The sequence below is a fragment of the Euprymna scolopes genome, chromosome 45, assembly GCF_053919585.1.
Source record: "Euprymna scolopes isolate OS-2025 chromosome 45, ASM5391958v1, whole genome shotgun sequence".
Lineage (NCBI taxonomy): Eukaryota > Metazoa > Mollusca > Cephalopoda > Sepiida > Sepiolidae > Euprymna > Euprymna scolopes.
Genome location: NC_136526.1, coordinates 58,446,928 through 58,474,328, shown reverse-complemented (window position 1 = coordinate 58,474,328; position 27,401 = coordinate 58,446,928). Strand labels below are relative to the sequence as shown.

The following is a 27,401-nucleotide window of genomic DNA, read 5'->3' as shown; positions in this document are numbered from 1 at the left end:
GAATACTCTTCCAACCGTCGTACATTTAGCTCGGCTTGATCAAGCAGTTTACTAAGGCTCTCGGCAGGTATTGTGACTGCTTCATTTGCCTGTGACAGGTTTTTCCATAATTAACCAGGGAGTTTAAAGCTGACATCTTAACGGTCCTCTGATCCGTCAGCTCATTAGAGATCCAGAGTTCGAAAACTTCATGAAGTGGAACTGGAAGGACGGAAGGCATTTGTTCTGGTAGTGAAGAACTTGTTAACAATAAGGCCAGCAACTACACAGAACTTGTCAACAACATGCTGACTGAATTCAGAAACCTGCGCTGCAACATGAGCACCAAGATGCGCTATTTTCACATATATACAAGTTTCCTGATAACTTGGGTTCAATGAGCGACGAACAGGGGGGGAGAGATTCTATCAGGACATGAAATAAATTGAGACCAGGTAACAGGGTCGCATTCATGGTAGCTGCCTACTGTTGGACCTTCCTTCCGCTAAAGATTACAGGAGTTTGGAGAAATGGAAGTTCAAGTCCTGAAGTTTGAATAATGTTGACGCAACATGCAATTTACGTTTACTTACTTTTATCAATGTCCACCATTCAGTTTATAGTAATCGATATTTCCATAAGGTTATCGATATATACAGGTGGCAAAAAAGAAAGTCCGCACAAATATGAATAGCTAAAATTATAGACGAATAAAAGGAAAATCAAATGAGGTATAGGTTGTTTAAACAGTTACATTAAATTTAGCTTAAATTTTCAGTTTTTGAAAAAAAATTACAAGTGCAGACTTTCTTTTTTCCGGCACTGTATATTATTGTACAAACATTTTTTTCTTAAAAACCTTAAGATGATTTATGATGATTTGTATTGACAAAAATGAGCTGAGAATGCCACAAAATATAATCCATTTTTTCACACGGTCTTATTTTTTCAAATCAACTTAGCACACAAATCTGACCTGATGGATAGAAACGGATGCTATTTCCCGATTCAGCAGTGTAAAATTAAATCACTTGTAGAAATCTAAACAACATTCATAAAGTAAAAAATTGTTCTCCACTGCAATCCACTTTCAGAATATATTGTATAAATTACGAATTATATAAAAAATATTGTTTCATTTTGGAAACATACATATTTGCAAGAAAATAGACAAATTAATATACACAAAAACTGCACAAATTTTTAATGCAAGTTGTGTGATATTTTTTATTGTTCTGTTAAATTATAAAAAGAAATATGATTCTACAACTCATCATTTTCTCGTATCAAATAAACACTGATTTCATATAAGTCCGAAAGTTCAGGCACAAATTTTATAAAATGTTAAAGTTATATTTTCTGTTATAAAACAAACGATTTTTATCAAAAAACGTCCATATTTTCATTTCCTTTATTCAGCTTTGTATTGGTTTAATTTCTACAAAATATGTTTAAACATATGCACCGACAAATTGTTCCAAATCTTTACAATGGCATTTTCCAATCGATTGCGTCTTAGAAGCAATTTTCTTTTCTGATTTTTTCGAACCTGACCTGATGGATGCTATTTCCTAATTCAGCAAAAATAATTCACTTGTAGAAATCTAGACAACATTCATAAAGGAAAAAATTGTCCTCTAGTATAATCCCGTTTCCAAGTATATTGTACAAATCACAAATTATATAAAAAATATTGTTTTATTTTGGAAACATACATATTTGGAAGAAAATAGACAAATTAATATACACAAAAACTGCACAAATTTTTAAGTTGTGTGATATTTTTTATTGTTCTGTTAAAGTATAAAAATAAATATGATTTTAAAAATCATCATTTTCTTGCATCAAATAATAATTGATTTCATATAAGTTCGAAAGTTCAGGCATAAATTTTATAAAATGTTCAAATTATATTTTCTGTTGTAAAACAAACGATTTTTATCAAAAAACGTCCATATTTTCATTTAATTGAAAAGTTTTTCAGTTTTGTATTGGTTTAATTTCTACAAAATATGTTTAAACATATGCACCAACAAATTTGTTTACAATGACATTTTCCAATCGATTATGTCTTAGAAACAATTTTCTTTTATTAAATAGAATAAACGAAATATTTATTTCCAACATAAAATAAATTGAACAGAAAATGACATTTTTTAAATGCAATATCAATAGTATGGGCATTAGTTTATGCTAATAATATTTCAATGTATATAGCAATCACACACTGTGAAATCCATTGCAACATAAAATTACTAAAATAATATGTGATTGCTTTGCAGCATCATATTATTAGATTCATTTGATAGAAAGAACGACATACTGTATGTAAAAAGTAAATTTTAAAGGTAAACGCTTTTATAAAATGTGATTTTGTTTACAATATTTGCTTGCAGCATATTGGATTCTGTATAAAAGAGAACAGAGACGTTTAAAAGATTATTCTCAATTATGTTTGCATTTGTTTCGTTACAAAAGAGCAACATACTCCACGAGAATATAGTTTCTCTATTGTTTTTATTTTATTTCTATCGAAGTTCTCAGAAATGAATGTGCCCACTTCCTGGAGCCAACACTTGAACTCTATATGAGATACATAGATATTCGAATGTTCCATTGAAATTCTTTATCTCTGAAGCCTTATGTTAGAAATTAAATTGAATAAAATATAATTTTTCTCTTCTCAAATAACAATTTTCATATGTTGTAGTATATCTTGTTTTGGTTGTTTGGTCGTACTTGATGCAAGGACAATAATTTATTTAGTCTGGTGAAGTATCCTGCTTCGTGCTAATACTTGAGGTAACATCACTTGGAAAGGTGCACGATTCTTCATAAGACCTATTGTGGATTAGACATAGGAAAATCTTATTTGAACTGCTAATTTTTAATATTTAATCAGGTTTTACTTCTAGTAAAAATCTCATCATGCCAGGTTCTGACAAACCTCTGTCCAGAGAGACCTTATACAATTGACAGTGTCTAGCAGGATTTCTCTCTTTTTTTTCATTTTTCTTAAACTTTTTCTTCTAGGGGGTTGGACATCCAACCAGATGTCTGACATTTACCCCTATTTTAGTGAGTCCAACAAAGAGATCTTTTCAGGATTCTAGCCGTCCCTTTCAGTGCAATCGTTTGTATTTCACTTGCACTTGGTTCACCGGGTATGCTTACTATGTACTTTTTAAAGTTCTTTTTCATAAGCCCAGTTGCTCCTATAATGACTGGTATAATTGGAACGTCTTTTAATTCCCAATTTCGTTTCATATCATACATAAGTCCTTGTCTCTCCAGTATGTGTTCGCATATGAATGCCTAAATTATTTTTATTTGCAAAGGAAGAACGGCATAATTCACAAGAATATGGTTACTCTCCAGTATGTGTTAGAATATGATGAAGCATAATCTGTTTATGTGCAAAGAATGGCCCCATACTTCAGAAGAATATGGTTATTCTCCAGTATGTGTTCGCATATGTTGCAACATATGATGCTTTTGTATAAAAGAATGGCCACATACTTTACAAGAGTATGGTTTCTCTCCAGTATGTGTTCGCATATGTGGCAACATCTGTTGCTTTTGTGTAAAAGAACGGCCACATACTTCACAAGAATATGGTTTCTCTCCAGTATGTGTTCGCATATGTATGACCAAGTTGTGTTTACGTGTAAAATTATGGCCACATACTTCACAAGAAAATGTTTTCTTTCCAGTATGTGTTCGGATATGAATAGCCAACTGGTGTTTACGTGTAAAATTATGCCCACATACTTCACAAGAAAATGGTTTCTCTCCAGTATGTATTTGCATATGATAAACCAAATTGTGTTTCCATGTAAAAGAAGAGCGACAAACTTCACAAGAATATGGTTTCTCTCCAGTATGTGTTCGCATGTGTTGAAACATATATTGCTTTTGTATAAAAGAACTTCCACATACTTCACAAGAATATGGTTTCTCTCCAGTATGTGTCCGCATATGTATGACCAAGTTGGGTTTATCTGTAAAAAAACGCCCACATATTTCACAAGAGTATGGTTTCTCTCCAGTATGTGTTCGCATATGTTTGACCAAGTTGCGTTTATCTGTAAATAAACGGCCACATACTTCACAACAAAATGGTTTCTCTCCAGTATGTGTTCGCATATGTGGAACCATATATTTCTTTCGTGTAAAAAAACGGCCACATACTTCACAAGAATATGGTTTCTCTCCAGTATGTGTTCGAATATGTATGACCAAGTTGCGTTTATCTGTAAAAAAACGGCCACATACTTCACAAGAATATGGTTTCTTCCCAGTATGTGTTCGTATATGAATAACCAAGTGGTGTTTACGTGTAAAATTACGGCCACATACTTCACAAGAAAATGGTTTCTCTCCAGTATGTGTTCGCATATGATTAACCAAATTGTGTTTCCATGTAAAAGAAGAGCTACAAACTTCACAAGAATATGGTTTCTCTCCAGTATGCGTTCGCATATGTTGCAACATATATTGTTTTTGTATAAAAGAACGGCCACATACTTCACAAGAATATAGTTTCTCTCCAGTATGTGTTTGCATATGTTGCAACATATGCTGCTTTTGTGTAAAAGAACGACCACATACTTCACAAGAAAATGGTTTCTCTCCAGTATGTGTACGCATATGAATGGCTACAGACTGTTTACTCGTAAAAACGGAACCACACACTTCACAAGAATAAAGTTTTTCTCCCATATCTGATTTAGTCGTCATTTTCAAACTGAACTATTTAAGACTTTAACATGTTATTAATTTATATTATAAAAGTAGAATGAGTAAGAACAATTTTTAAGTTTTATGAATTAAAAATTTAGTAGATTGTTCATAATTCATATTTTTGTCATGTTAAAATGAAAATATGTTTTATAACATAATTGATAATATATATATATATGCCTTTTTAGTGTATATGTATATATATATATATATATGTATGTGTATATATATGTATATGTGTATGTATATATATATATATATTTATATGTATATATATATATATATTTATATAGTTATGTATATATATTTATATAGATATGTATATGTATGTATATTTATATAGTTATGTATATGTATATATATTTATATATATATATTTTTACACAGTGATCACCACTTATCAAGGCCCGGAAGCCACTCAGGGATAAGGGTTATTGCAAGTAAATAGTTATAGTTATGTATATGTATATATATATATGTAAATAGTTATGTATATGTATATATATATGCAAATAGTTATGTATATGTATATATATGTACATATATGCATATGTATATATATGTATATAGTTATGTATATGTATATAGCTATGTATATATATATATATGAATATAGTTATGTATATATATATATGAATATATATATATATATGTATGTTATATATGTATATAACTATATATATGTATATATATATGTGTGTATATATATGTATATATATGTGTGTATATATATGTGCATATATATGTATATATATATGTATATATATATGTGTATATATGTATATATACGTATATATATATATATGTATATATATATGTATATATATATATATGTATATATATATATATGTATATATATATGTATATATATATATGTATATATATATGTATATAAATATATATGTATATATATATGTATATAAATATATATGTATATATATATGTATATAAATATATATGTATATATATATATATATATATATATTAGTGATTTTTTCCTAATTCCGATTTAATTACCGATTTTGCTCTAAATTTCTGATTCGATTTCGATTCTTTTAATATTTATATTTAATTAGAGATTTGTTGTTATTTTGTAAATTTTTACATTACATAAACCCCCGTGTATTTTTTCTCAAATATTTTCATTGTAATGTATTGCAAATTGAAAGACAACAAAACGTTTATTTGGATTTGAAACAAAGCCAAATTGTATCAGTTCGTTGTTAGTGCACAACATGCTATTTGAAAGTTTTTATAAACAGTTGAAAATAGTCGACAATTGGTAGATACAATGCGAAAACTGTGGAGGAATAAAATATTAAGAACACCCCTCTCCCATTGTTATGAACAAATTTCTAATAATGTTAGTATTTACAAAACCATTTTTTTACATGGAGAGTGCATTACCATTATGTCCCTTCCTCCTATGAATGTTTAAATTCAATTTCATTATATAAATTTGGTGGGTTATTAAATTGATTTGCTTTGCTATAAAAACAAACACAAAAACGAGATGTAAATAATAATAACAACTAGCAGGACATGTGGAAATTCCACAGGGGATTTATACATTGATGTTGATATTCATGGCGTATTTTTTCTTAGCTAGCAGGGGCGCCTGACAAAGCCAGGTTGTTAATTACGCTTAAATATATTTTAATTCTTAGATATTTCATTTATAATATTATAGAGTTAATGTAATATCAATTTTTATAAATTATAAAGTTGCGATTAAAAAAAAAAAAAAGTATCCATATGAGTCGGGTGCATTAGCTGGAGTTCATTCCGCTATAATCAAAACCGAAAACAAAATTTATGAAGAATTCTTCATAAAATTATTTATAAAAATAATGGATCACTCGAGTTTCATCAGCTGTAATCGAAATCGAAACCCAAACTTAGGAAGAATTCTTGGTAAAATCATTTATAAAAAAATAGATGGCTTAAGTGCCATCATCTATTATTTAAACCAAAACCAAAACTTACGAAGAATATTGGTAAAATTATTTATTATAAGAAATGGGAATCCATAACAACAGTCCCTCCAATATAATCGTGACACAAAATAAATAACAAACACACTATTCTATTAATATATAGTATTGTTACACATCATAAAAACCACTCCTTTCTTACTACTAACCCTAAGTACGGGTGGCAATATGAAAAATAAAACAATTCCATGTGATTTTATGATTTTGTTGATCGGCTTTAGAATTAGTGGTAAAAATTACTTAACTGCTTGAAATGGGATCAGTTTACTTATATTTGCATGCAACACTAAATTCTAAAATAGCGTTTCAGTGTGCTCACACATAATCGCCTAAAAAAGTAAAATCTCATGTTTTGGGTATTTTAAATGTAAATGAAAGTTTTTTTAAGTTAATAAACTTCTCAATGTTTGCTCTTCCAAAGTTTTGATAAACTTGTGAGATTTTCATCTATATTTTCACTTGTGTCAAAACCAAACAAAATATAAGGAAACATGAAAATTGCAAAGGATGCGGTGATGAGACAAAACCAGTGCCAAAAACAAAAATCTCTTGATATTAAAGTTAAGTCTCTCTTAGATAGCATATGGCCATTTATTAAATAGGTGCGAAAAGATTTTTAAAATCTGTGATATCGAATACACAACTGAACTCTAGAATATTTACTTTGCTTAAATAATAATTAATAAAAACAAATTAAATTAGGTTTGGAGAATCTACATCTGGGAAGGGGTTTTCAAATATGCTTGGAATAACAATTGCCACAGCTATGAAGGATTTCCTTGTGTCCAAAGAGGTGTCATAAAACTAATTATTTAAGAAGTCAATGACAGACCCTCCAATGTACAGCTGGCGGCAACGAAATTTAACCCCGCTCTGAACATTTAAAACTTTTTTTATAATCATATGATCTCCCTCGGATGAGGACACATAGACATTTTAGCGAATAGATGCAAAACAATTACACAGGCAATAGGCAAGTAATCTCTTTATAAATGACCAATAAATAAAATAAATTCTGCTAATCAATGCTAAATCTGTAAATGAGATGTATAATCCATTGTAGGGCTCTTCTCAGTCTTATGTTGTAAAGGAACAACTTTTAATAAAAAAAATCTGTGCTTGTTTCATTTTATATTTTTGGAATCAGAAATTGGAATGTAATTTTTCTGATGCCGATATCGATACCCCAAGAAGTTAAGATTTTTCTGATTCTAGTTAATCATCCCAACACTAATATAATTATATATATATATATATATATATATAAATGTATATATATATATACATATATATGTGTGCCAGCTGACTATAATAGCAAAAGAATCCACATCAAATCAATATTGGATGTGAATTGATTGATGAATACTGAAAATCATTAATAGATCCAGTGAATGTTTATCCATTTTATAAGATGACATTTAAACCTTACATATAGCATAATGTATATAGATTCTCACAATTCGTTTATATATAAATCATTTTCTGTGTATTTTAATGGATAGTTCTAACAAATCCACCAATTGCAGCTCATTATAAAAATCTCATAAGTTTTTATTATTCTACTATTCACTGTATTTATAAAACTGTCAATGAGTCGATTAGTCATATGCACTTGCAATAATTATTTGAACTAATACAATATTTAATACTGCTATAGAATAGAAAAAATAAATACTTAGTTGTCAAGATTTTACCCTGTATTTTCATAAAATTCTATTTTATGAAAAAATAACTCAGAAGGATATGGTTTCTCTTGTTTTCTGGCTTTTAACTTTGTGCAATATTCATTGTATTGATTGCTCGATATTCTGCAAAATGAAATAAAGACAAATTTCATTAAATAATATGATTTATACATATTTTCATAATACTTTTAATAATGTTAATATGTATACAGTGTTAGTTTTAAAATGGATAAAGTAGAGATAGACAATTGCATTGTGAGTAAAAAGCACAAGTAAATAATCATGCACAATTTTTAAGAAGTCCTCAAATTCATTTTTGATTAAAGTAAAAATATAATCAGGAAATTTGTTGCAATACTTATCCATGCAGAAAATGAATTCTTTTTCATAAATATCAAACTAAATATCAACAAAAGTTTTCAACACTTTTTGATTAATGCTTCTCGAGGCATAAAAAAAATCTAGCAATTTTTCCAATGCTTTTGGTTCAACAATGCGAATGTTTGAAAATTCTAAGAAATTGTAGAATATATATAAATCACCATCATTTTTCTGATATGCCATAAAACTTGATTCAACCTTTTTATGTCATAATATATTTCATTAGTTCATGTATTTACCTGTACTAATTTTTAAATGATTTTCACTTAAATCAAAAGAGAATTTCATTAAATAATATAATTTTATACATTTTCTTTACATAATACTGTTAATAATGTTAAGGTGTATACACGGTTGCTTTTTAAATGGATGAATTAGAGATAGACATCTGCATTGTGAGCTAAAAGCACAATTAAATAATCATGCACCATTTTAAAGAAGTCCTCAAATTAATTTTTATAGCAATTTTTCCAATGCTTTTGGTTCAACAATGTGAATTTTTGAAAATTCTAAGAAAGCGTAGAATATATAAATCACCATAATTTTAACCAAATCAAAATCATTCATCTTTTTCAAAGGAAAAAAATGGAAATTTCCAATATATCTGGCAATTGCTTTTCCATGCTTTTTTTCATATTTTTCATGTCATAATATTTTTCATTAGTTTATATATTTCGTTAGTTTATATATTTCATTAGTTTATATATTTCATTGGCTTATATATTTCATTGGTTTATATATTTCATTAGTTTATATATTTCATTGGTTTATATATTTCACTGGTTTATATATTTCATTAGTTTATATATTTCATTGGTTTATATATTTCATTAGTTTATATATTTCATTAGTTTATATATTTCATTGGTTTATATATTTCACTGGTTTATATATTTCATTAGTTTATATATTTCATTGGTTTATATATTTCATTGGTTTATATATTTCACTGGTTTATATATTTCATTAGTTTATATATTTCATTGGTTTATATATTTCATTGGTTTATATATTTCACTGGTTTATATATTTCATTAGTTTATATATTTCATTAGTTTATATATTTCATTAGTTTATATATTTCATTAGTTTATATATTTCAGTTGTTTATATATTTCATTGGTTTATATATTTCATTGGTTTATATATTTCATTGGTTTATATATTTCACTGGTTTATATATTTCATTAGTTTATATATTTCAATAGTTTATATATTTCATTAGTTTATATATTTCAATAGTTTATATATTTCATTAGTTTATATATGTAACTGTACTAAACAATTTTTAAATGATTTTTACTTAAATCAAAAATGAATAAGAAATATTTTGAAGAAACAATGAAAAGGTCTCAAATTTATATAAGTTTTATCCATATTAATAATAAAATTAAGTGGAAGGTTTAAAATGTAATAAACCGTCATTATTGATGAAAAATATTTTTGCATACTTTAATAAAATATTAAAGAAACAAAAGTTATGATATTTGTATTTTTATAACTTGATTACTTTATTAAAATTAGTTTTATTTATACACATATACAAATTGATTATCATTTATTATGTATTAATTTAGCCGATGAAATTCAATTTTTTATGGAAATAAGTTTCCGTGTAATGCCATTGAAAACATATCAGTCACAATACTGGTGACTGGCCCTCGGGTCAAGATCAAAGTGTAGTATCTGTTCTTCAGATGCTGCACTTCTATTTCTTGTTCTCTTTCGGTGGAGGAGAAATCCTTCACGACTGAGACAATTTTTATTTTTGTACCTTTTCTCCACGTTAAAAAACGACCCTGGTGTCTAACTCTGTCCCGTGGGGAGGCATAGTAAATAGGCACAATACTGGTGACTCGTTTTTTTTAAATTATGAATGTATTAATTTAATGCTGCAAGTTTATACAGTGGTCGCTGTAACAAATTGTAAAAGACAAAACCTAATAGCATAGGATCGTTTTTGTCATGCATTATGGCTATGGTATCTTAAAGAAATATAGGTATAAAACATTGACTGTTGGTCTCCATACATATATTCATGGTTTGCAAGTAGTAAAGTGAGAAATAATGGAGTTTTGCATTTAAACAAAAGTCGTATTTACAACATTTATTAGTGACATTTACTGAAATGAAAAGGGAAGACTTGCAGCCATATTTCTCTGCAAAGTAGAACACGTTGAAACACTATCGTTATTCTTAGTGATGATACACCATATTGATTGATTGATTGATTGGTTTTACGGCATATCAACCTATGTGGTCATTTAATGCCGGAGTCCTTTTTTTTTTTTTAACTTTTTTTTTTATTGGGAGGGGGGGAATGACTTTTTCAGCCTTTCCTCCCTTTTTTTATAAAATTGAACTAAGAAATTAAATGTTGTATTTATACATGGATGTGTATATTTGGGTGACTTTAAATTTCCTTAAATTTTCTGATATAAATTTACTTTCCTTAGGTATGCTAGAATATTTGCTGAGCTGACCTTTTCAAAAAGGTCTTCCATATTGCTTTCTGTATAATATAATTTTCTAGTTGGGGCAAGGTCATCACACCCAACTAGGATATGTTTTACTGTGAGTGTCTCCTGGCATGGGATGCACTCTGGTGCCGATTCTCCATTTAGTATATAAGAATGAGTAAAGTTGGTGTGTCCTATGCGCAGCCGAGTCAATATCACATCTTCTCGGCATGATCTCTTGATGTCCGGACATCATTCCTTAAGTTCAGGTTTGATTGAGTATAATTTGTTGCCCTCTTGCTGACTCCACCGCAGTTGCCATTTTTCCTGTATGTATGCTTTTATCTGGGGTCTAAGATCAGTATGTGGAATCTTAAAATTGTCAGTTGGAAGGTGAGAAGATCTTTTTGCAGCTGTATTTGCCCTGTCATTGCCTTTGATCCCCCACATGGCTGGGGATCCAGACAAGAATAATGTTTTTAGTAGTTGAAAGGATATTGATTTTTTCTATTAATTTTGTTGTTAGTGGATTTTCTTGTTTTTGATTTTGTATAGATAATAGGACTGATAGAGAATCTGTGAGAATGATGAAGTTTTTGGTGGTTTCCTCTGAAATTATGTTGAGTGCTAGATCGATAGCTATAGTCTCTGCAGTGAATATAGATGCTTCATTTTGAAGATTTCTCTTCATTGTGGTTTTATGGTACGTTGCTGCACATCCAGTGTGATTGTTGCTTTTAGACCCGTCTGTGTAGATAAAGGTGTAGTCTGAATATTGTAATTTTAAATGTTGAAGTTCGTCGTGGTATTCAATAGGGTTTGTGGTAGATTTGGACTTTTTGTTTAGGTTGAGTTTTATTTCAACTTGTTTCATGGTCCATGGGGGTGTTTTAGGCAGTATGAAGTTGTGAATGCTGGAGATTGGAATTTTCGATTCTTCAATGCTTTCCTTCATTCGGAGCCCGAACGTTTTGATAGTTTTTCTTCTCATGTTAAAGAGTTCTTCATATTTAGGATAGAAGGTACATTGGTATGCAGGGTTGTTTGGGCAAGACTTCAGTTTCAGTAAATATTGAAGGGCTAACTTTTCTCGCCTTAGATCTAGTGGGGGTTCGTGTACTTCCGTGTATAGACTGTTCACGGGGGAAGTTCTGTATGCTCCTAGGGCCAATCTTAGGCCAGTATGGTGAATAGGGTCTAGGCTTTTTATATATGATGTTCGGGTTGATCCATATATCAAACAACCGTAGTCTAGCTTTGAGCGGACTAGTGCTCTGTAAAGTTTAAGGAGTGTTTCCCTGTCTGCACCCCAATCGGTATGTGTTACCACTCTCAAAAGATTTACAGCTTTGTTACATTTTTTTTTTCAGATAGTTTATGTGTGGGATGAATGTTAACTTTTTGTCAAATAAAATCCCTAAGAATTTGTACTGGTCAGTAACGGGTATGGGCATTCCTTCCATGATTAGGACAGGATCATTATGCATGTTCTTTAGTTTGCAGAAATGCATGCATTTCGTTTTTCTTTTGGAGAATCTAAATCCATTCTCTTCCGTCCATCTCCTTACTTTGTTTAAGCACAATTGAAGCTTCCTTTCTATTATAGATATATATCTAGATCTACAGCATATTAGGAAGTCATCCACATATAGGGAGCAATCTACCCCAGGGTTAAGGTTTTTTACAATGTTGTTAATTCGGATACTGAACAGGGTCACTGACAGTATACTCCCTTGAGGTACTCCATTCTCTTGTTCTTTCAAGTCCGAGAGAGCTGTGCCAACCTTTATTCTGAACCGTCTATTTTTTAAAAAAATTTCAATAAAAATTGGCATTCTGCCTTTTAGTCCAAGCGCCTTCAGATCCCTTGTAACACTGTACTTCCACACAGTATTGTAGGCTTTTTCCATGTCAAAAAACACTGCTGTTAAATGTTCCTTCCTTACAAAGGCTTCTCTGATGAAGGTTTCAAGTCTGACTATGTGGTCTATTGAACTTCGGTTTTTCCTGAATCCTGTTTGAAATTCTGTAATAAGATTCTCTGTTTCCAGGAACCAGATTAGTCTTTTGTTTATAATCCTTTCCATGGTCTTACAAATGCAGCTTGTTAGAGCTATTGGCCTGAAATTCAATGGATCTGAGATGTTACTTGATTGGGATTGGATGTTTGAGTTTTCAGATTTGGGGATTGGTATTATTGTGGCCTCTTTCCAGGTCTCGGGTATGTTTCCACTGGACCATATAATATTGAAAATTTCAAGTAGGTATTTCATTGAGGTTTCTGGAAGTTTTTTGAGGATTTTATATGGAATTTCATTGGGCCCTGTAGCTGTGTCATGGGATTTGGTTAGCGATTCTTTTAATTCAGGCAAGGTAAGAGGTTGGTTGTATTTTTCAGTATTTTGTGATTTAAATAGAATTTTCTTTTTCTCTTCCTTTTCTCTAATCTTTTTGAATTTCTCTGTTTGTCTGTCACATGATGAAATTTTTGATAAATTATCTGCCAGGTTATTGGAAATGTCTTTTTTATCCGTGTATATTTTGTTGCCTTTAGAGATGTGGGATATTGGTGTACTACTACACTTTCCTTCTATTTTCCTCATCATGTTCCAAACTGTTTTCGCCTTGGTATTCACATTAATTTTGGATATATAATTTCTCCAAGTTGTTCTTTTGGATCCCTTTATGATTCGTCTGGCTTTTGCTCTGTTGTTTTTGAAGAAATCCAGATTTTCGCTTGTTGGATACTTTTCAAATTTTCTCAAGGCAGCTCGTCGAGCTCTGATGGCTTTTCTGCATTCTTTTGTGAACCAAGGTTTGTTGTGATTGTTGGTTTTGGTTGTTTTCGGTATGGTATTATTTGCTATGTTTGTGAGTGTTTTAATGAAGTAGTTCAAATGGTCATCTTCATCATTCTTTTCGATAATTAATTGGTTTTTGCACTGTTCCTGGAAGTCTTCCTAATCCGCTTTATGTAGGTTCCATTTGGGTGTTTTTTGTTCAGTGCTAGTACTTGGACTTTCCATGATGATTGGGAAATGATCACTCCCACAGGTGTCATTGTGTACTTTCCAGTCATAGTCCATATATATGGAAGGATCACATAAGGTAAGGTCAATGGCGGTGAAAGTACCTGTTGCTGGGTACATATAGGTGTAGTTTTGATTATTAAGGAGGCATAGATTATTTTTATTTATTATGTTTTCTATTTCTTTTCCTTTTTTTATTTGTTTCTTTACTTCCCCATATTACATTGTGACTGTTGAGATCTCCTAGTAGAAAAAAGGGTTTAGGGGGTTGTTTTATTAATTGAGTTATCTCAGTTTCGTTGATTGTATCTTTTGGAGGGATATATATTGAGCAAAGTGTTATAGTTCTATGTAGAGTCACTGAAACTGCAATTGCTTGCAAGTTTGTGTTTATATTTATTTGTCTTTGAGGGACTTCATTCTTCACGAGTATTGATGTGCCTGCAGAAGCTCTGTCCGTATCTTTATTTATGTAGTTGTAAGATGTGTAGTGTTTTATGTTGATGGCATTATTTTCTTTCAGAAAGGTCTCCTGTAGACAGACAAGTGCTGGGCTCATATTTGTTATTAATAATGTGAGTTCATTTTGGTTTGCTTTTATCCCTCTGTTATTCCATTGTAATATTTTGTTCATCATTTGGAATTGTGTTCAACTTCCATCGTCTCCAATCCCTCAAATCTATTTTCTGTCGGAGTCCCTGTTTGAGATATAGATCGGGATCTTTCTTTTCCTGTTTTTTTTTTTTTTTTTTTTTTGTCTGGGGGGGATTTTTGATTCTTTTCTGGCTTGTGATGTGTTTGATGGTTGTTCGGTTGTTTTTTTTAGAAATAGTTTGTGGTTTTGTTTCTTTTTGTGGTTCAGTAGTGTCTTTACTTAATATTATCCTTGGATTGGTTGCAGACATTGCACTATTCATTTTCCTCATTTCTTCTAATAGTTCTTTCATTTCCTTTATTAGTTTGCTTAGGACATCAATTTTCTTGTCAGTTGTATCCGTTACATATATATGACCATTTTGATTGTTGATTGGATTAGTTTTTTTTGTTGCATCTGCATATGTTTTAGTTTCAATGATTTTCCTGGCCTCTGGGTAGGATATATTCTTTATATGTTTTAGTTTGGTCACTTCTTTTTCTCTTTTCCATATTTCGCAATATCTAGAGCCAGTGCCATGGTTTCCCAGGCAGTTGGCACACTTGAAATCTTTTCTGCAGTCAATGTGTGGGCCGCTTTCTCCACATCTTCCACACACTGGTAATCGTGTGCACCGATCTTGATGGTGTCCAAACTTTTGGCACTTGAAGCATTGGAGGGGGTTTGGAATATAAATTTCTACATTTATTTTCATATATCCGACTTTCACTTCTTTGGGTATGGTGAGGGAATCAAAAGTTAGTATATATGTATTGGTATCGATTTTCTCACTGTTTTTTTTATTTGAACTCTGCGAACATCTAACACATTCTGTTTCTGTAAGTTTGTCCTGATTTCCTCCAAGGGACAAAGTGCAAGTTCGTAGCTTTTCACTACTCCTTTGCAGGTATTTAGGGTTGGATGTCTGTAGCATTTGACTTTGATGCTTTCAAATAATTTTAGTTTCAATATTTCTTTAGTTTGTTCTTCGTTATGGGTTTCTATTAGTAGGCTGCCGTTAAATTGTTTTTTAATAGACTTTGGTTTTAGAGTTTTAAGATTTTTTTCAATTTTAAAAGGTGATAGTTTGCTCAAAGGAGTTTCCTCCATTGATTCTATTACTACGAATGTTGAGTTCCTTAGTCTTATCGTCTCTTCGTCAGAGCGACTGATATCAGAGACATCAGAGTGGGTTCTCTTTGGGTGGTTGGGTGGGTTTGGGAGGAATAAGCCATATATTTTGTTTTCTTTTTTTCGTCATCTTTGTTCCCCACCCACCTCGGAGTCCTATTTGGGAAGAGCCTGGGGGGAAACCCATTCGCCCAGCCTCTACAGGGATACAATGATGATATAACCGACTTTGATGGTATCATAATGATTATCTGTTCTCTCTTGATATTGCTATGGGATCTGTAGCAATCCTGAGGGGTTTACAGCCTCATCATCGATATTCACACCTAATCGATTGACCCTCAGCCACCGCTTTCCATCATATATTAGGGAGTAGGGTTATTTGTGGGAGAGGGGGGATGTGTTGTGTTAGTAGTGAGTTTTTGGAATGGGCAATATATGGTGGAGCTTGGCGTGACTGGCCGATTGGTCGGATCGGGCCTCTCCAACCGCCCGTCTAATCGAAGTAAGGGCCAAAGTGATGTGTTGCGGTGCCTAAACTTCTATGTATCCTGGTTTAGGTTCGCTCAATCACCATGATCACGTCCTAAGACTTTACGGGTAGCAACGCACGGCTAACTGGTTGCCCCATTGAGGGATTTTTACCCTCTGCAGGGGGGCAGTCGGTTTGTTCTCATGCCCTACCGACAGGGCAAAAAAATAAATAAATAAATAAATAGATAATTTAATAGAATATATTTGTTTTCTTTTTCTTTCTTTTTTTTTGTTGTTTCTTTTCCTTTTTAAAATCTGTTTCTATTTAACCCATAGTTGGGACCCTAACAGGTACTACCACTCCGGGTCAGGGTGGACCTGGGAGCAATGGCAATTAAGAGGTGGCTCCATACTCCCCAAGCCCGTAAGCTGGACTTCACCATCGGATGTAGTTTAAGGTCATATCCAGGACCGGGAGTAAGGTAGGAAAAAATAAAATAAAAAGGGGAGGGAGATAGGCTGTTGTTTTTGTTTTTGGTTTTGCAGAACATAATTAAGTTTTACAAAAAAGATCAGAAAACAAAAAAAACGTCAATGTAGGTGCATTTCGTCTCAGGGCAGCCTGATCTGGTAGCACCAGTACACCATATTGAGCAAGAGAATATGTTGGACTTGATGATGATAACTCTTGGCATTGCAATGCAGACATATAGAGTTGGCAAGTGAAAGTAAGGTTACAATTTATAAACTGATAATTGTAAAAGCCCTGCTTAGCTTGAACACCTTGATGGAAATAAAGGCAATAAAAGCAGATACTCTAAGTTAGGGGAAATCTAGTTTAGTGAATAAAAAGTTTCAGCATGCAAGGCACCAAGCAAGCTGAGCAATCATCTCTATCAACAGAGAAAAGTCCAATCGGAGTGATATATTATTGTCAGGTGGCTTTTTCCCATAAACTAAGCTCAGCGCTCCTGTATTGACTACTCATGCTGATGGCTGTAATCAAGCAGGAAAAACAAAAGTTGGCTGTTATTAACTATTAAGACCTACTTTCTGGTGATGCATAAAATTTTGATAGTAATTTTAGCACCAAAAACTAACAAAAAGCAGACAATGTTGATCAAATATTGATCTGATATGAATTTTCTACAACTCTTAGGCTTAACATCAAATATTGTGCTCCTAGATCTTTGCTCTGCTTACTTTGAAGAACCTGTCAAAGATCAATTTGTACATATCATATCATAGTTTAGCATGGCATTACATATTATAAAGGCTGGGATTAGCTGTGAATGTGATTTTTAAAATTATGAGGACTATTATGGGCATATATTATAATGAGATAAATCAAGAAAGCAATATCGTAATATGTCTACAACATATATGTGTCACATATGAAACCAATATTTCTGAACACTTGTTACGTTTTCAATTATCTGCTTCAATGAGAAGTTGAGAGATTGAATGGTTTTCTATTTTCAAATAGGACGTCCCAAACATTATTTTTAAAAGAAAGGTGTATTTTCTCTCGAAACACTCAATATATATCATCCACTACTCTCCACGTATCTAGTGGCATACTACACTAATGACAAAAATCTGAAGAATTCTTACAGCATTAGCGTTAACAACAGGAGCTTCCAAATATTACTGAGAACTTGTGTTTACATACAAAATGTCAGGAAACGAATTGTTAAACTTCATGAAAAACATTAGAGATTTCATGATTATGGAATAAACATTGACGATATAATGATTTTATATTAAAGAAAAAACACTGCAGATTTACAGATTTTATGTCGATGTGGAATTATAGTACACTGACTGTCCTTCTGCAGAAGTTAAAACTATCTCATTATTTACAATTATGGTTTCTCTGATTTTCTTTCTATAGAATGAACTATAGAGATTCCATGAAATTTAGTACAGATTTCTGAGTTCAACAGGAAGATTCCCACGTTCAAGATACACCTCAAGATCATATCAGAGATGCCCCACTGGGAAATATCTTTTCTCGTCCTGCAGAACAGTACGCAAATGAGACATGTGAATGGTTCAAAGCAGCAATTGAGGCTTATGTTCCCACAAGGAATTTCTATAGAAACCCATTCTCCCCACTGTTTTACTTCTACTTGCACAGCTGTCATTGCTTATTTGGCATAAGTCCAGTACAAACAAATAAAAGTTTATGTAAGCTAGAAGTAATTGCCTTAGATATGTGTTCATTCGTTTTCCCCTCATGTCTATTATAGAGTGTGGTGTCATCAGCAAATATACCCATCGCAGAAATTATGAAATGTGGAAAATCACTAAAGAAGCTTTTGTTGACTTGTGATTTGTGAATATTTATTTTGATATCCATGAAAAACGAATTCATTTTCTGCATGGCTTATTACTGAAAATTGTGGTTTCTCTGAATTTCTTTCTATGAAATGAACGATGGAAGTTTCTTGAAATTCAGTACAAATTTCCTAGTTCACATTTCCAATACAAATTACAGATTTCCAAGTTCAAGAATGTTGAAAGTAAAGTCTTCCAAACTTTGTGAAAATACTAAAAATAAAATATGAATATAGAAATATAATATTATTTTTTATTTATTAAAACTTTCTATGAATCCATTTTTTTATTTTCCAAAATATTACGCAGTTTAAATTTCCAAGCAGAACATTCAAAAAGTGTGTTGTGTTCAAATTAATTGACCTTACAAAAATTTACAATTCCAAAAAATAAAATTCAAACAATTTTAATAATCATTAAAGAAATAATGAAAGTTAAACATTTTTATCACAAAGAAATAATTACCTGTTATTGAAAAAATGTTTGAACCTTAAGCAGTATGTTTTCTTTAAAAGCCACGAAACTAGGATTGAGGATTTCAACAATAGGTATAGGCAGTTCAGATTTTCTGGAATACGTCTGAAAAAAAACTAAATCAAAAAATGTTCGTTTAATACAAAAAAAAGACATAAAACATTCTAATTTCTCATTGTTATGAATGTATTCAAAACATTGATATTTTTATTGTATTTTTAACACCAAAAAATAATCGTATATTAGTGATGTTGCAACTGATCAGAACATTCAGAAAGGTAATGGTGCTCAAATTAATTGTTTTACAAAAAATCTACAAATGAGAAAAACAATAACAATGAAAAAATCATTAAAAAATATAGAATACAAAACATTTTACAAATAAAAATAATTAACTGATATTCAAAAACTATTTGAACATTAAGCAGTCTGTTTTCATTTAACATCTCATTTAACATAGAATAGAATCGATTTAGCATGAAATGGAATCAATTAAACATGAAATTAAATCAATTAAACAAACATCAAATTGAATCAATTAAACATAAAATAGAATTAATTTAACACAAAATAAAATCAATTTAACATGAAATAGAATTAATTTAATATGAAATAAAATCAATTTAACATGAAATAAAATCAATTTAACAGGAAATAAAATCAATTTGATAAGAAATAACATCAATTTAACATGAAATGAAATTAATTCAACATGAAATAAAATCAACTTAACATTTGCTTTTGTGGTTCAAGGTCTCTTCAGACTTCTTGTCTGAAAACATTAATTTAACATGAAATAAAATCAATTTAACATGAAATAAAATCAATTTAACATGAAATAAAGTCAATATACCATGAAATAAAATCAATTTAACCAGAAATAAAATCAATTTAACATGAAATAAAATCAATTTAACATGAAATAAAATCAATTTAACATGAAATAAAATCAATTTAACATGAAATAAAATCAATTAAACATGAAATAAAATCAATTTTACATTTTCTTTTGTGGTTCAAATTCTCTTCAGATTTCTTGTCTGAAAACATCGGCAAAACAGTAGTCGAACTGTTTATGTTAGAAGTTTAGGACAATCTAAAGCAAGATGGTTCGTTGTTATCATCATTAATTGTGTAGATGACATCTTCAAAGAATTAAAAAGTATGGAAGTGAAATAACAGGTTTATGCAAAGGAAACAGTGAATGCCAAGATATTCTTCATCATTTCCTTGAATCTATTCACAAGATGGTGACTTGCTGTTGACACATTTGGCACAAATGGATAAGACTAATAACATTGAGGTTGGTAAACTTGGTCTTTTGCATGGTGAGGAAACCGGAACTTGCTTGATCAGAAGTGACACGTTTTTACTATCAATTTGAGGAATACTTTTTCAACATTTCATTTGGTATCTGTTCCTGATAGAAATAATCAATCCTTACGTCATTTAAAGAATAAAAATAAGAAAAATTAAGATGGAGACACCATTTCAGTTTGTTTGAATATTCAGAAGATGTAGTCAATTACGGCTTAGATGATGAAATATTATTCATGCTGCATACCTGACAGATGAAGTGCAATGCTGATTTGAATGATTATGCTTGTAAAGAAGGATCGTAAAAAACTATAAATTACTAAAAACGCTGCTCAATTTTTTTGATAATTTTTTATGCTTTTCCTGTAAAGAAACTGCTTAATTTCTTCAATAATTTTTGTTGTTTTTCTGTTAGCTCTTTTCAACAACAGACTAATAATAAAAAACAAATATTTCCTATAAACACTGAAATTTCTGTTGATAAACTGCACTTAGCACAAATTGATAGGACAGATAAAATTGGTCTCAATAAACTTAGTTATTTCAATGGCAGGAAACTGTTGCTTAAAAAGTATAAACAATTTTTACTATCAGTTTTGTAATGTTCTGGTAAAAATAGAAGATGGGGTCATCATTTGAATTTGTTTGAATATTTAGAAGATGCAGTCAATTATGGCTTGGATGATGAAATATTATTCAGGCTTGATACTATAGATAAAATTTGACAAGCAGTGTAGATTTAGGTAGAGTCATTCAACTGCAGGTATACTAATAGTCATGTCCTACATGCACTGAATAAGGTAGAGGAAGATAGTGCAGAAGGCCTTTGTATATCCAAAGCCTTTGATGGAGTCTGGGAAGGTTTTCTCATGAAAATTAACTTGTACAGTAACACTACTATTAATATAATCACATTCTTCTTAGACAAGAAAAAAATCAGGTTGTCCCTGGTTGTTGTACGTCTACACAACATGATATAAACACAGGTGTACTTCAGTGTTCGACCCTTAGACTTTTATTTTCCTGATATTCATTAGGACTTGATAAAATTGTGCCCGAGATTGATATATTTGTTGACAACATCACACTTTTTATAGACATGAGAGGAAAACTAATTTACACATATTTACACAATGTACAAACCCTTAGAAAATTAATAGTAGTCTATGGTGGAATGAGATGATAACATTTATTGCTGCTAAGATTAAGCTTCTTTCCTTTAACAATTTTAAGAAAGTTTTTCATCCACTGATTGTTATGACTAATAACATGTTACCTGAATATATGAATTGGAACAAATGCTTTAAAGAAGGTGAACTCCATGTATCATGCTAGAAAAATATGACACTTGCCAGGATTTTGTATCTCTATAAATACACGATTGGCAAATGAATCTGGGCTGGTGCATCTACAAAAATCCTAACAAGAATTTCCAATCTAATAAATTGCATACTATCAACCAAACTCCAGACCTTATCCCATCGTCATGTTGCATCCATTTGTCTGTTTTACAATTACTTTAATGAAAAGTGTTCTGACGAACTCATAACACTTGTGCCCCTTGACATGAATATCCCAACATATCAAATAGGCAGCAAAATCCTACTGTTAAGTGTATACGTCCCTAGATGCCTTAAATGTTTTTTGCTGTTTTTATACAAAGGAGTCAACACTTATCAAGGCCCGGAGGCCACTGGAGGATAAGGCTTAATGAGGTATGGTAGTCAATGGCAAAATATAGTAATCCTTAGTAAATTGGATGACTTAAGGGGACGGCTCATCAGGAAGTTGTTAGACAAGCACTTGCTATGAAAATAATGATAAAGCAGAGACAGGCTTGCACTGTCTCTTCTGTGGGAAACAGATTGCAGGGAAGAGAAACGTGCATCTTCACTACACTACAAAGTTATTTGAACTCTTTCAAGGCAGGATAAGTTCATTCTAGCAGCTCCTGAACAGATGTGGCAACTATATATCATCCTTGTTATTCAGTACAAGTAGGAGATGACTTGGGTTTTATACAGGTAAAGAATAGCATCAGCAGTGAGATATCTACTGGAGAGGTAGAATGACTTCACCATTTTTCAAGTAACCTTGGCAACAGATATCATGTATGTGTTTCCTCTCAGATCAGGAGTAAAGGTCAGACCTAGAAGCTTCTCAAAACATGGAGCCTCCTCAAGAAGAGAGCTTTTTATTTCAATTGATGCCAGATGGGGATCAGAGCGTTGATGTAAAGATAGAAACTTTATTTTAGATGCATTAAAATTAACCAGCCACCCCTTTCTCCATTGCACCACATGTTCAAGATATGAACAGAGAAAATGAGAGAGAACTTGTCGTTTACGGCCTTTGAAGTGTCATCAGTAAAAATACCTGCAAATTATCTGAGGATGATTTGGGAGATCATTGATGTAGATCAGAGAGTTGGGCCAAGAATGGACCCCTGAGTGACTCTAGCCTTAATACTGTAAGCTTCTGATTTCTGCTAATAAATCACTACTTTTATGAACCTGATAGAGAGCAATGATTTAATAATTCAAAAAAGATTTCCAGCTATTCCATAACTGGAGATTCTGTGGAGTAGACCTTTATTCCATACCCTATCAAAAGCCTTTGATATGTTAAGAGTAATTGCCCTTGAAACGAAACCTCCATCGAAGATTGGCTAATCCAATGAAATATATCTGTTAGCACAAATGCATAGAAAATTGCACAAGTTTTCTGGTGCACACAAAACTGATTATGATAATTCATCCTGTGGTCACAGCATGGGGGATGTAGCAGGAAAAGATTTATCAACTAGTGTGTTGGAATAGTATCTGGACGTTATCTGCCAATTGTATAGGAAGTACCAGTGAGTTATAAGGTGTATCAGAACTTTTGTAGGAAGTTTTGACACCCCTAACACGAAACTGCGAATAAAATATAAAAAACTCGTAATTTCTCTTTTAAAACTGGGTTATTTATTTTCTTTATGGATTATACTTCCAAAATAAACTATTAAAGTTGTATAAAAAGTAATAGAAATATTATTTTTTTTATTTTTTTAAAAAACAGTAATTAAATTAATTGAATTAAATTAATTGAATTTTACGAGTTCAATATTTTTCAATTTTTAAACTTAAAAAATCTATCAAAATTTTTCTATTGATTCTATTTTTACAATATTTTCAGGGTCAATGTAAAATTTTTCACTCTTTCAAATAAACTGAATATAATATTTTAGACAAACGTTTTTTTTAAATTCACCACCCCCATTTCGAAATGTCTATTAAAAAGTAAATAATTAATTTACTAACCAAACTTTTATATATCACATACAGAAGATAAAAGGTCAATAAAAAATATATTCAAATTTAAAACAAAAAAAGTGTTTTTTTTAGAAATTTACCTGTAAAGTCCGAAGTTTAAAACATTTAAAAAAAAAACATGTTGTTTGTTGTTTATTATTTTTTTTAAAATAAAACCTTGGTCCTTGCTCCTTTAATTGAAAAAAAAAAATTAGGGTTTGCATTACATTTTTCGAGTAGTTATAACCTTGGAAAGACAGAAGGTCGAATTAATTCACCCCCCCCATTTTGGAATGTTTAAAAGTAAATAATTAATTTACTAACCAAATTGTTATATATCACATACAGAAGATAAAAGGTCAATAAATAATATATTCAAATTTAAAACAAAAAAAGTGTTTTTTTTAGAAATTTACCTGTAAAGTCCGAAGTTTAAAACTTTTTTTTAAATCACGTTGTTTTTTTTTTGTTTTTTGTTGTTTGTTTTTTTAATGAAACCTTGGTCCTTGCTCCTTTAATTGAAAAAAAGTAGGGGTTGCATTACATTTTTCGAGTAGTTATAAACTTGGAAAGACAGGGGGTCAAATTATTCAATATTTTTCATGAAATTTCTGACACACCTAGTGAGTTATCTGCCCCTCAAGATTATATAAGAAGAGATGGAAAAGGCCGTTTTTGTTTTGAGTGGATCTTAACAATGAACTGTAAAACCACGTCTTCAATATTTACATGAATTTAGTGATTTAATGTTATAAGTTATCTGCCACTTATACAGGAAATACCAGTGAGTTATCTGTCCCTCAAGAATATATAAGAAGAGATGGAAAAATCGTTTTTGTTTTGAGTTGATCTTAACAATGAATTGTAGAACCACGTCTTCAATATTTACATGAATTTAATGATTTAATGTTTTTTTTTTTTTTGTAAAATATATGCAAAAGATTAGTGCTTCCTCAGAATTGGGACGAGATTTTGAAGTCGATAAATGGAGTTTTCAGGTAAAAATCAATGGTTTCAACTGATTTTTTGTCAATTCTAATAAGTTACAAAGGTAACTTTCAAATTATGCAGTCGAAATTACAGAAATATAATTTAAAAAATAACAGCTTTAAGCGTCTTAGCTGGTGAAAAATTGCCGCCATCTTGTTTTTATAAAATGAAGCGTAACGAAACCATAAACAACGAAAGTAACTCTAAATATTTAATGTGACTAACGCAAAACAAATAAAAAATAAACACAAAATATATACAATGTTTCTGAATTTGGTTTTCATTGAAGATTTTTTTTATAATTGTTTAATAAAAAAAATAGAATGTTGTGATGTTTTTAGTAGCGGGGGGTTTAAGGTTTCATTTTAACCGAATAACACCGAGAATCGCTTTTTTTTTCTTTTTTTTTTTTTTTGTTGTTGTTTTTTTTTTTTTTTCATTCATTCACGTATTTGGGCCGTTAGGGATTGTTAGAGTACATAATAATATGTTATGTAATTGCGATGTTTTCAATATAAAAATAATTTTCAAAGCACTTGAAAAAGAAAAAAGAAAAAAATTAAAAACAAAACTAAACAATAAAAACCCGATTCGAGTGATTTCTATAGTAGCATTCTTCGTTTATATGCAATCATGGAATGTTGACTCATTTCTCTATTAAAACAAAGGCAATCATAATGGTTTCGACGCGCCCCTGTAGTAAAACAAATGGAATCATAATGTAATAAAAAAAAGAGCTTCAAAAGCAATTAAATTAATAAATACTTACTTTTTGTTTGGTAATCTGTTTTTAACAAAGAAACGATTTATAAGATGAGTTGATTTAAACGAGACGGGTTGGACGGGTGGAAGTCAACATTTTAAGATGGCGACCGGAAAAACAAGTTCGCAGAAAATTGAATTTTTTTTCATTTTATTGTAATTTTATTTATTTATTTATTTATTTATTTGCGTTGTGTTAAATTACAAAAAAAAATTTTCATTGTTAAAAATTATTGGCGATCACGCATATTAACTCATTCGAGCAATTACCACGCCATACGAAATAGACGATGAAAGTCAATTAAATAGTATTATTTGCCCTTTTATTTATTTATTTATTTGAAAATTTTTACCTGCTGTCCAGCTTAACATTTTCCTTTAAAATGACGATCTTTTTGGTTTTCGGATATGCTGAAAACGAATATCGCCTGTAAATTTTATAAATAACCAAGTTCGCAGAAAATTGAAATAATTATTTTCATTTTTTGTGATTTCAAGTGTTTTTATTTTTTTTTTTTTATTTCTTATTCCAAATTCTGTTGAATTATAATTTTATTGCTAAAATTAATTCATGGGTTGCTAAGAAATCACCTATAATTTAAAAAATCTAGTTTGAATATGAGTGGGGGAGAATTTAGGAAAAATCGTCCATTTTTTATTAGGTAGGAAAACTGGTCCATTATTGAATAAATATCGATTGAAAGCACATTTTATGACCCCCATAATATTTTTAAAAATCGTTTTTACTTGTTTACTCCTGTTAAAAAAAAAAAATAGACTTGATCACGGAGTCATGCAGTCAAGACACGAGAAACGAAACCATATATTTATTTTAAAAAAAAGTATTTTCCGGGCACTGAATGGGGAATAAAAATACATACAAAATTTTCGGTGAGTTTGCGTGAGAAGATGATTTATTTTATTTTCAAATTGAACAAACGACCATACAAGAAGGTAAATTTTGCTTCAGTTAATGTTAGATACGTATAAAATAAATGCCGATGCTCAAAATGAATTTAGGAAAACTCGTCCCTGGAAAACTCGTCCCTTTCTGCTAGGTAGGAAAATTGGTCCCTCATTGAATAAATATCGATTGAAAATACATTTTATAACCGTTCTTGAAGAAGATATTGTCTTTAAAAGGGAATACACATCTCATAATATTCTTCAAAAATATTTTTACTTGTTTACTGTTGTTTTAAAAAAATAAAATTGATTTTTCTAAGTATCCGGGTTAATATAGGGCGACCACTCTAATTTATCTTTTTAGGGGTAATCGATGTCGCTGACAACGAGTCTGAAAATCAAACCCGTCGCATATTTACCGTTTACATGGTATTAACCCCTGGACCCAACAACTATTTTCCGCCATTTTATAGCTTCCGTTTACGCTGCGTGCGAACGCGCAGTGACATAAACGACTGTTGTTTAATGTACCTTCACGTAGCAAACTGCCTTTTCACATGGCGTACGAATCTTTTGTGAAACATTTAAAATTATATGAAAAAAAAAGAAAAGCAGTCCAAGTATGAGGGGTGGGTAATGTAGGAAAATTCTGTTCTGAAATAAAAAAAAAAAAAAATGTTCGACTTGAGAGGATCATGTCTCAGGAGTCTTGATAATCGTTCAAAAATAGAAAATTAAAGAAAATGCTGAGGTAAATATAGTTTTAAAACGACCCCGCCCCCCCCCAAAAAAAAAAGAAAATAAATTTGT

At 30.8% G+C, this 27,401-nt stretch overlaps 1 protein-coding gene and 1 long non-coding RNA gene across 2 annotated transcripts; both read right to left on the bottom strand.

The window, feature by feature from the left end:
• Window positions 1-961: 961 nt before the first annotated feature.
• LOC145269745 (uncharacterized) lies at window positions 962-4,894 on the bottom strand. Its single transcript, XM_080125473.1, has one exon. The coding sequence runs from the start codon at window positions 4,717-4,719 to the stop codon at window positions 3,430-3,432; it is 1,290 nt and encodes a 429-aa protein (XP_079981599.1). The 5' UTR covers window positions 4,720-4,894; the 3' UTR covers window positions 962-3,429.
• Window positions 4,895-5,888: 994 nt separating this feature from the next.
• Window positions 5,889-25,794, bottom strand: LOC145269775 (uncharacterized). The gene is made up of 3 exons (XR_013865235.1): window positions 25,693-25,794; window positions 19,315-19,439; window positions 5,889-8,524 (listed from the first exon to the last, which is right to left on the bottom strand). It is a non-coding gene; the product is annotated as an uncharacterized LOC145269775 (long non-coding RNA).
• Window positions 25,795-27,401: the final 1,607 nt, after the last annotated feature.

What these genes read in the sequence shown, in the direction of transcription:
- LOC145269745 (XM_080125473.1), bottom strand. Translation starts at nt 4,719, where the DNA reads ATGACGACTAAATCAGATATGGGAGAAAAACTTTATTCTTGTGAAGTG.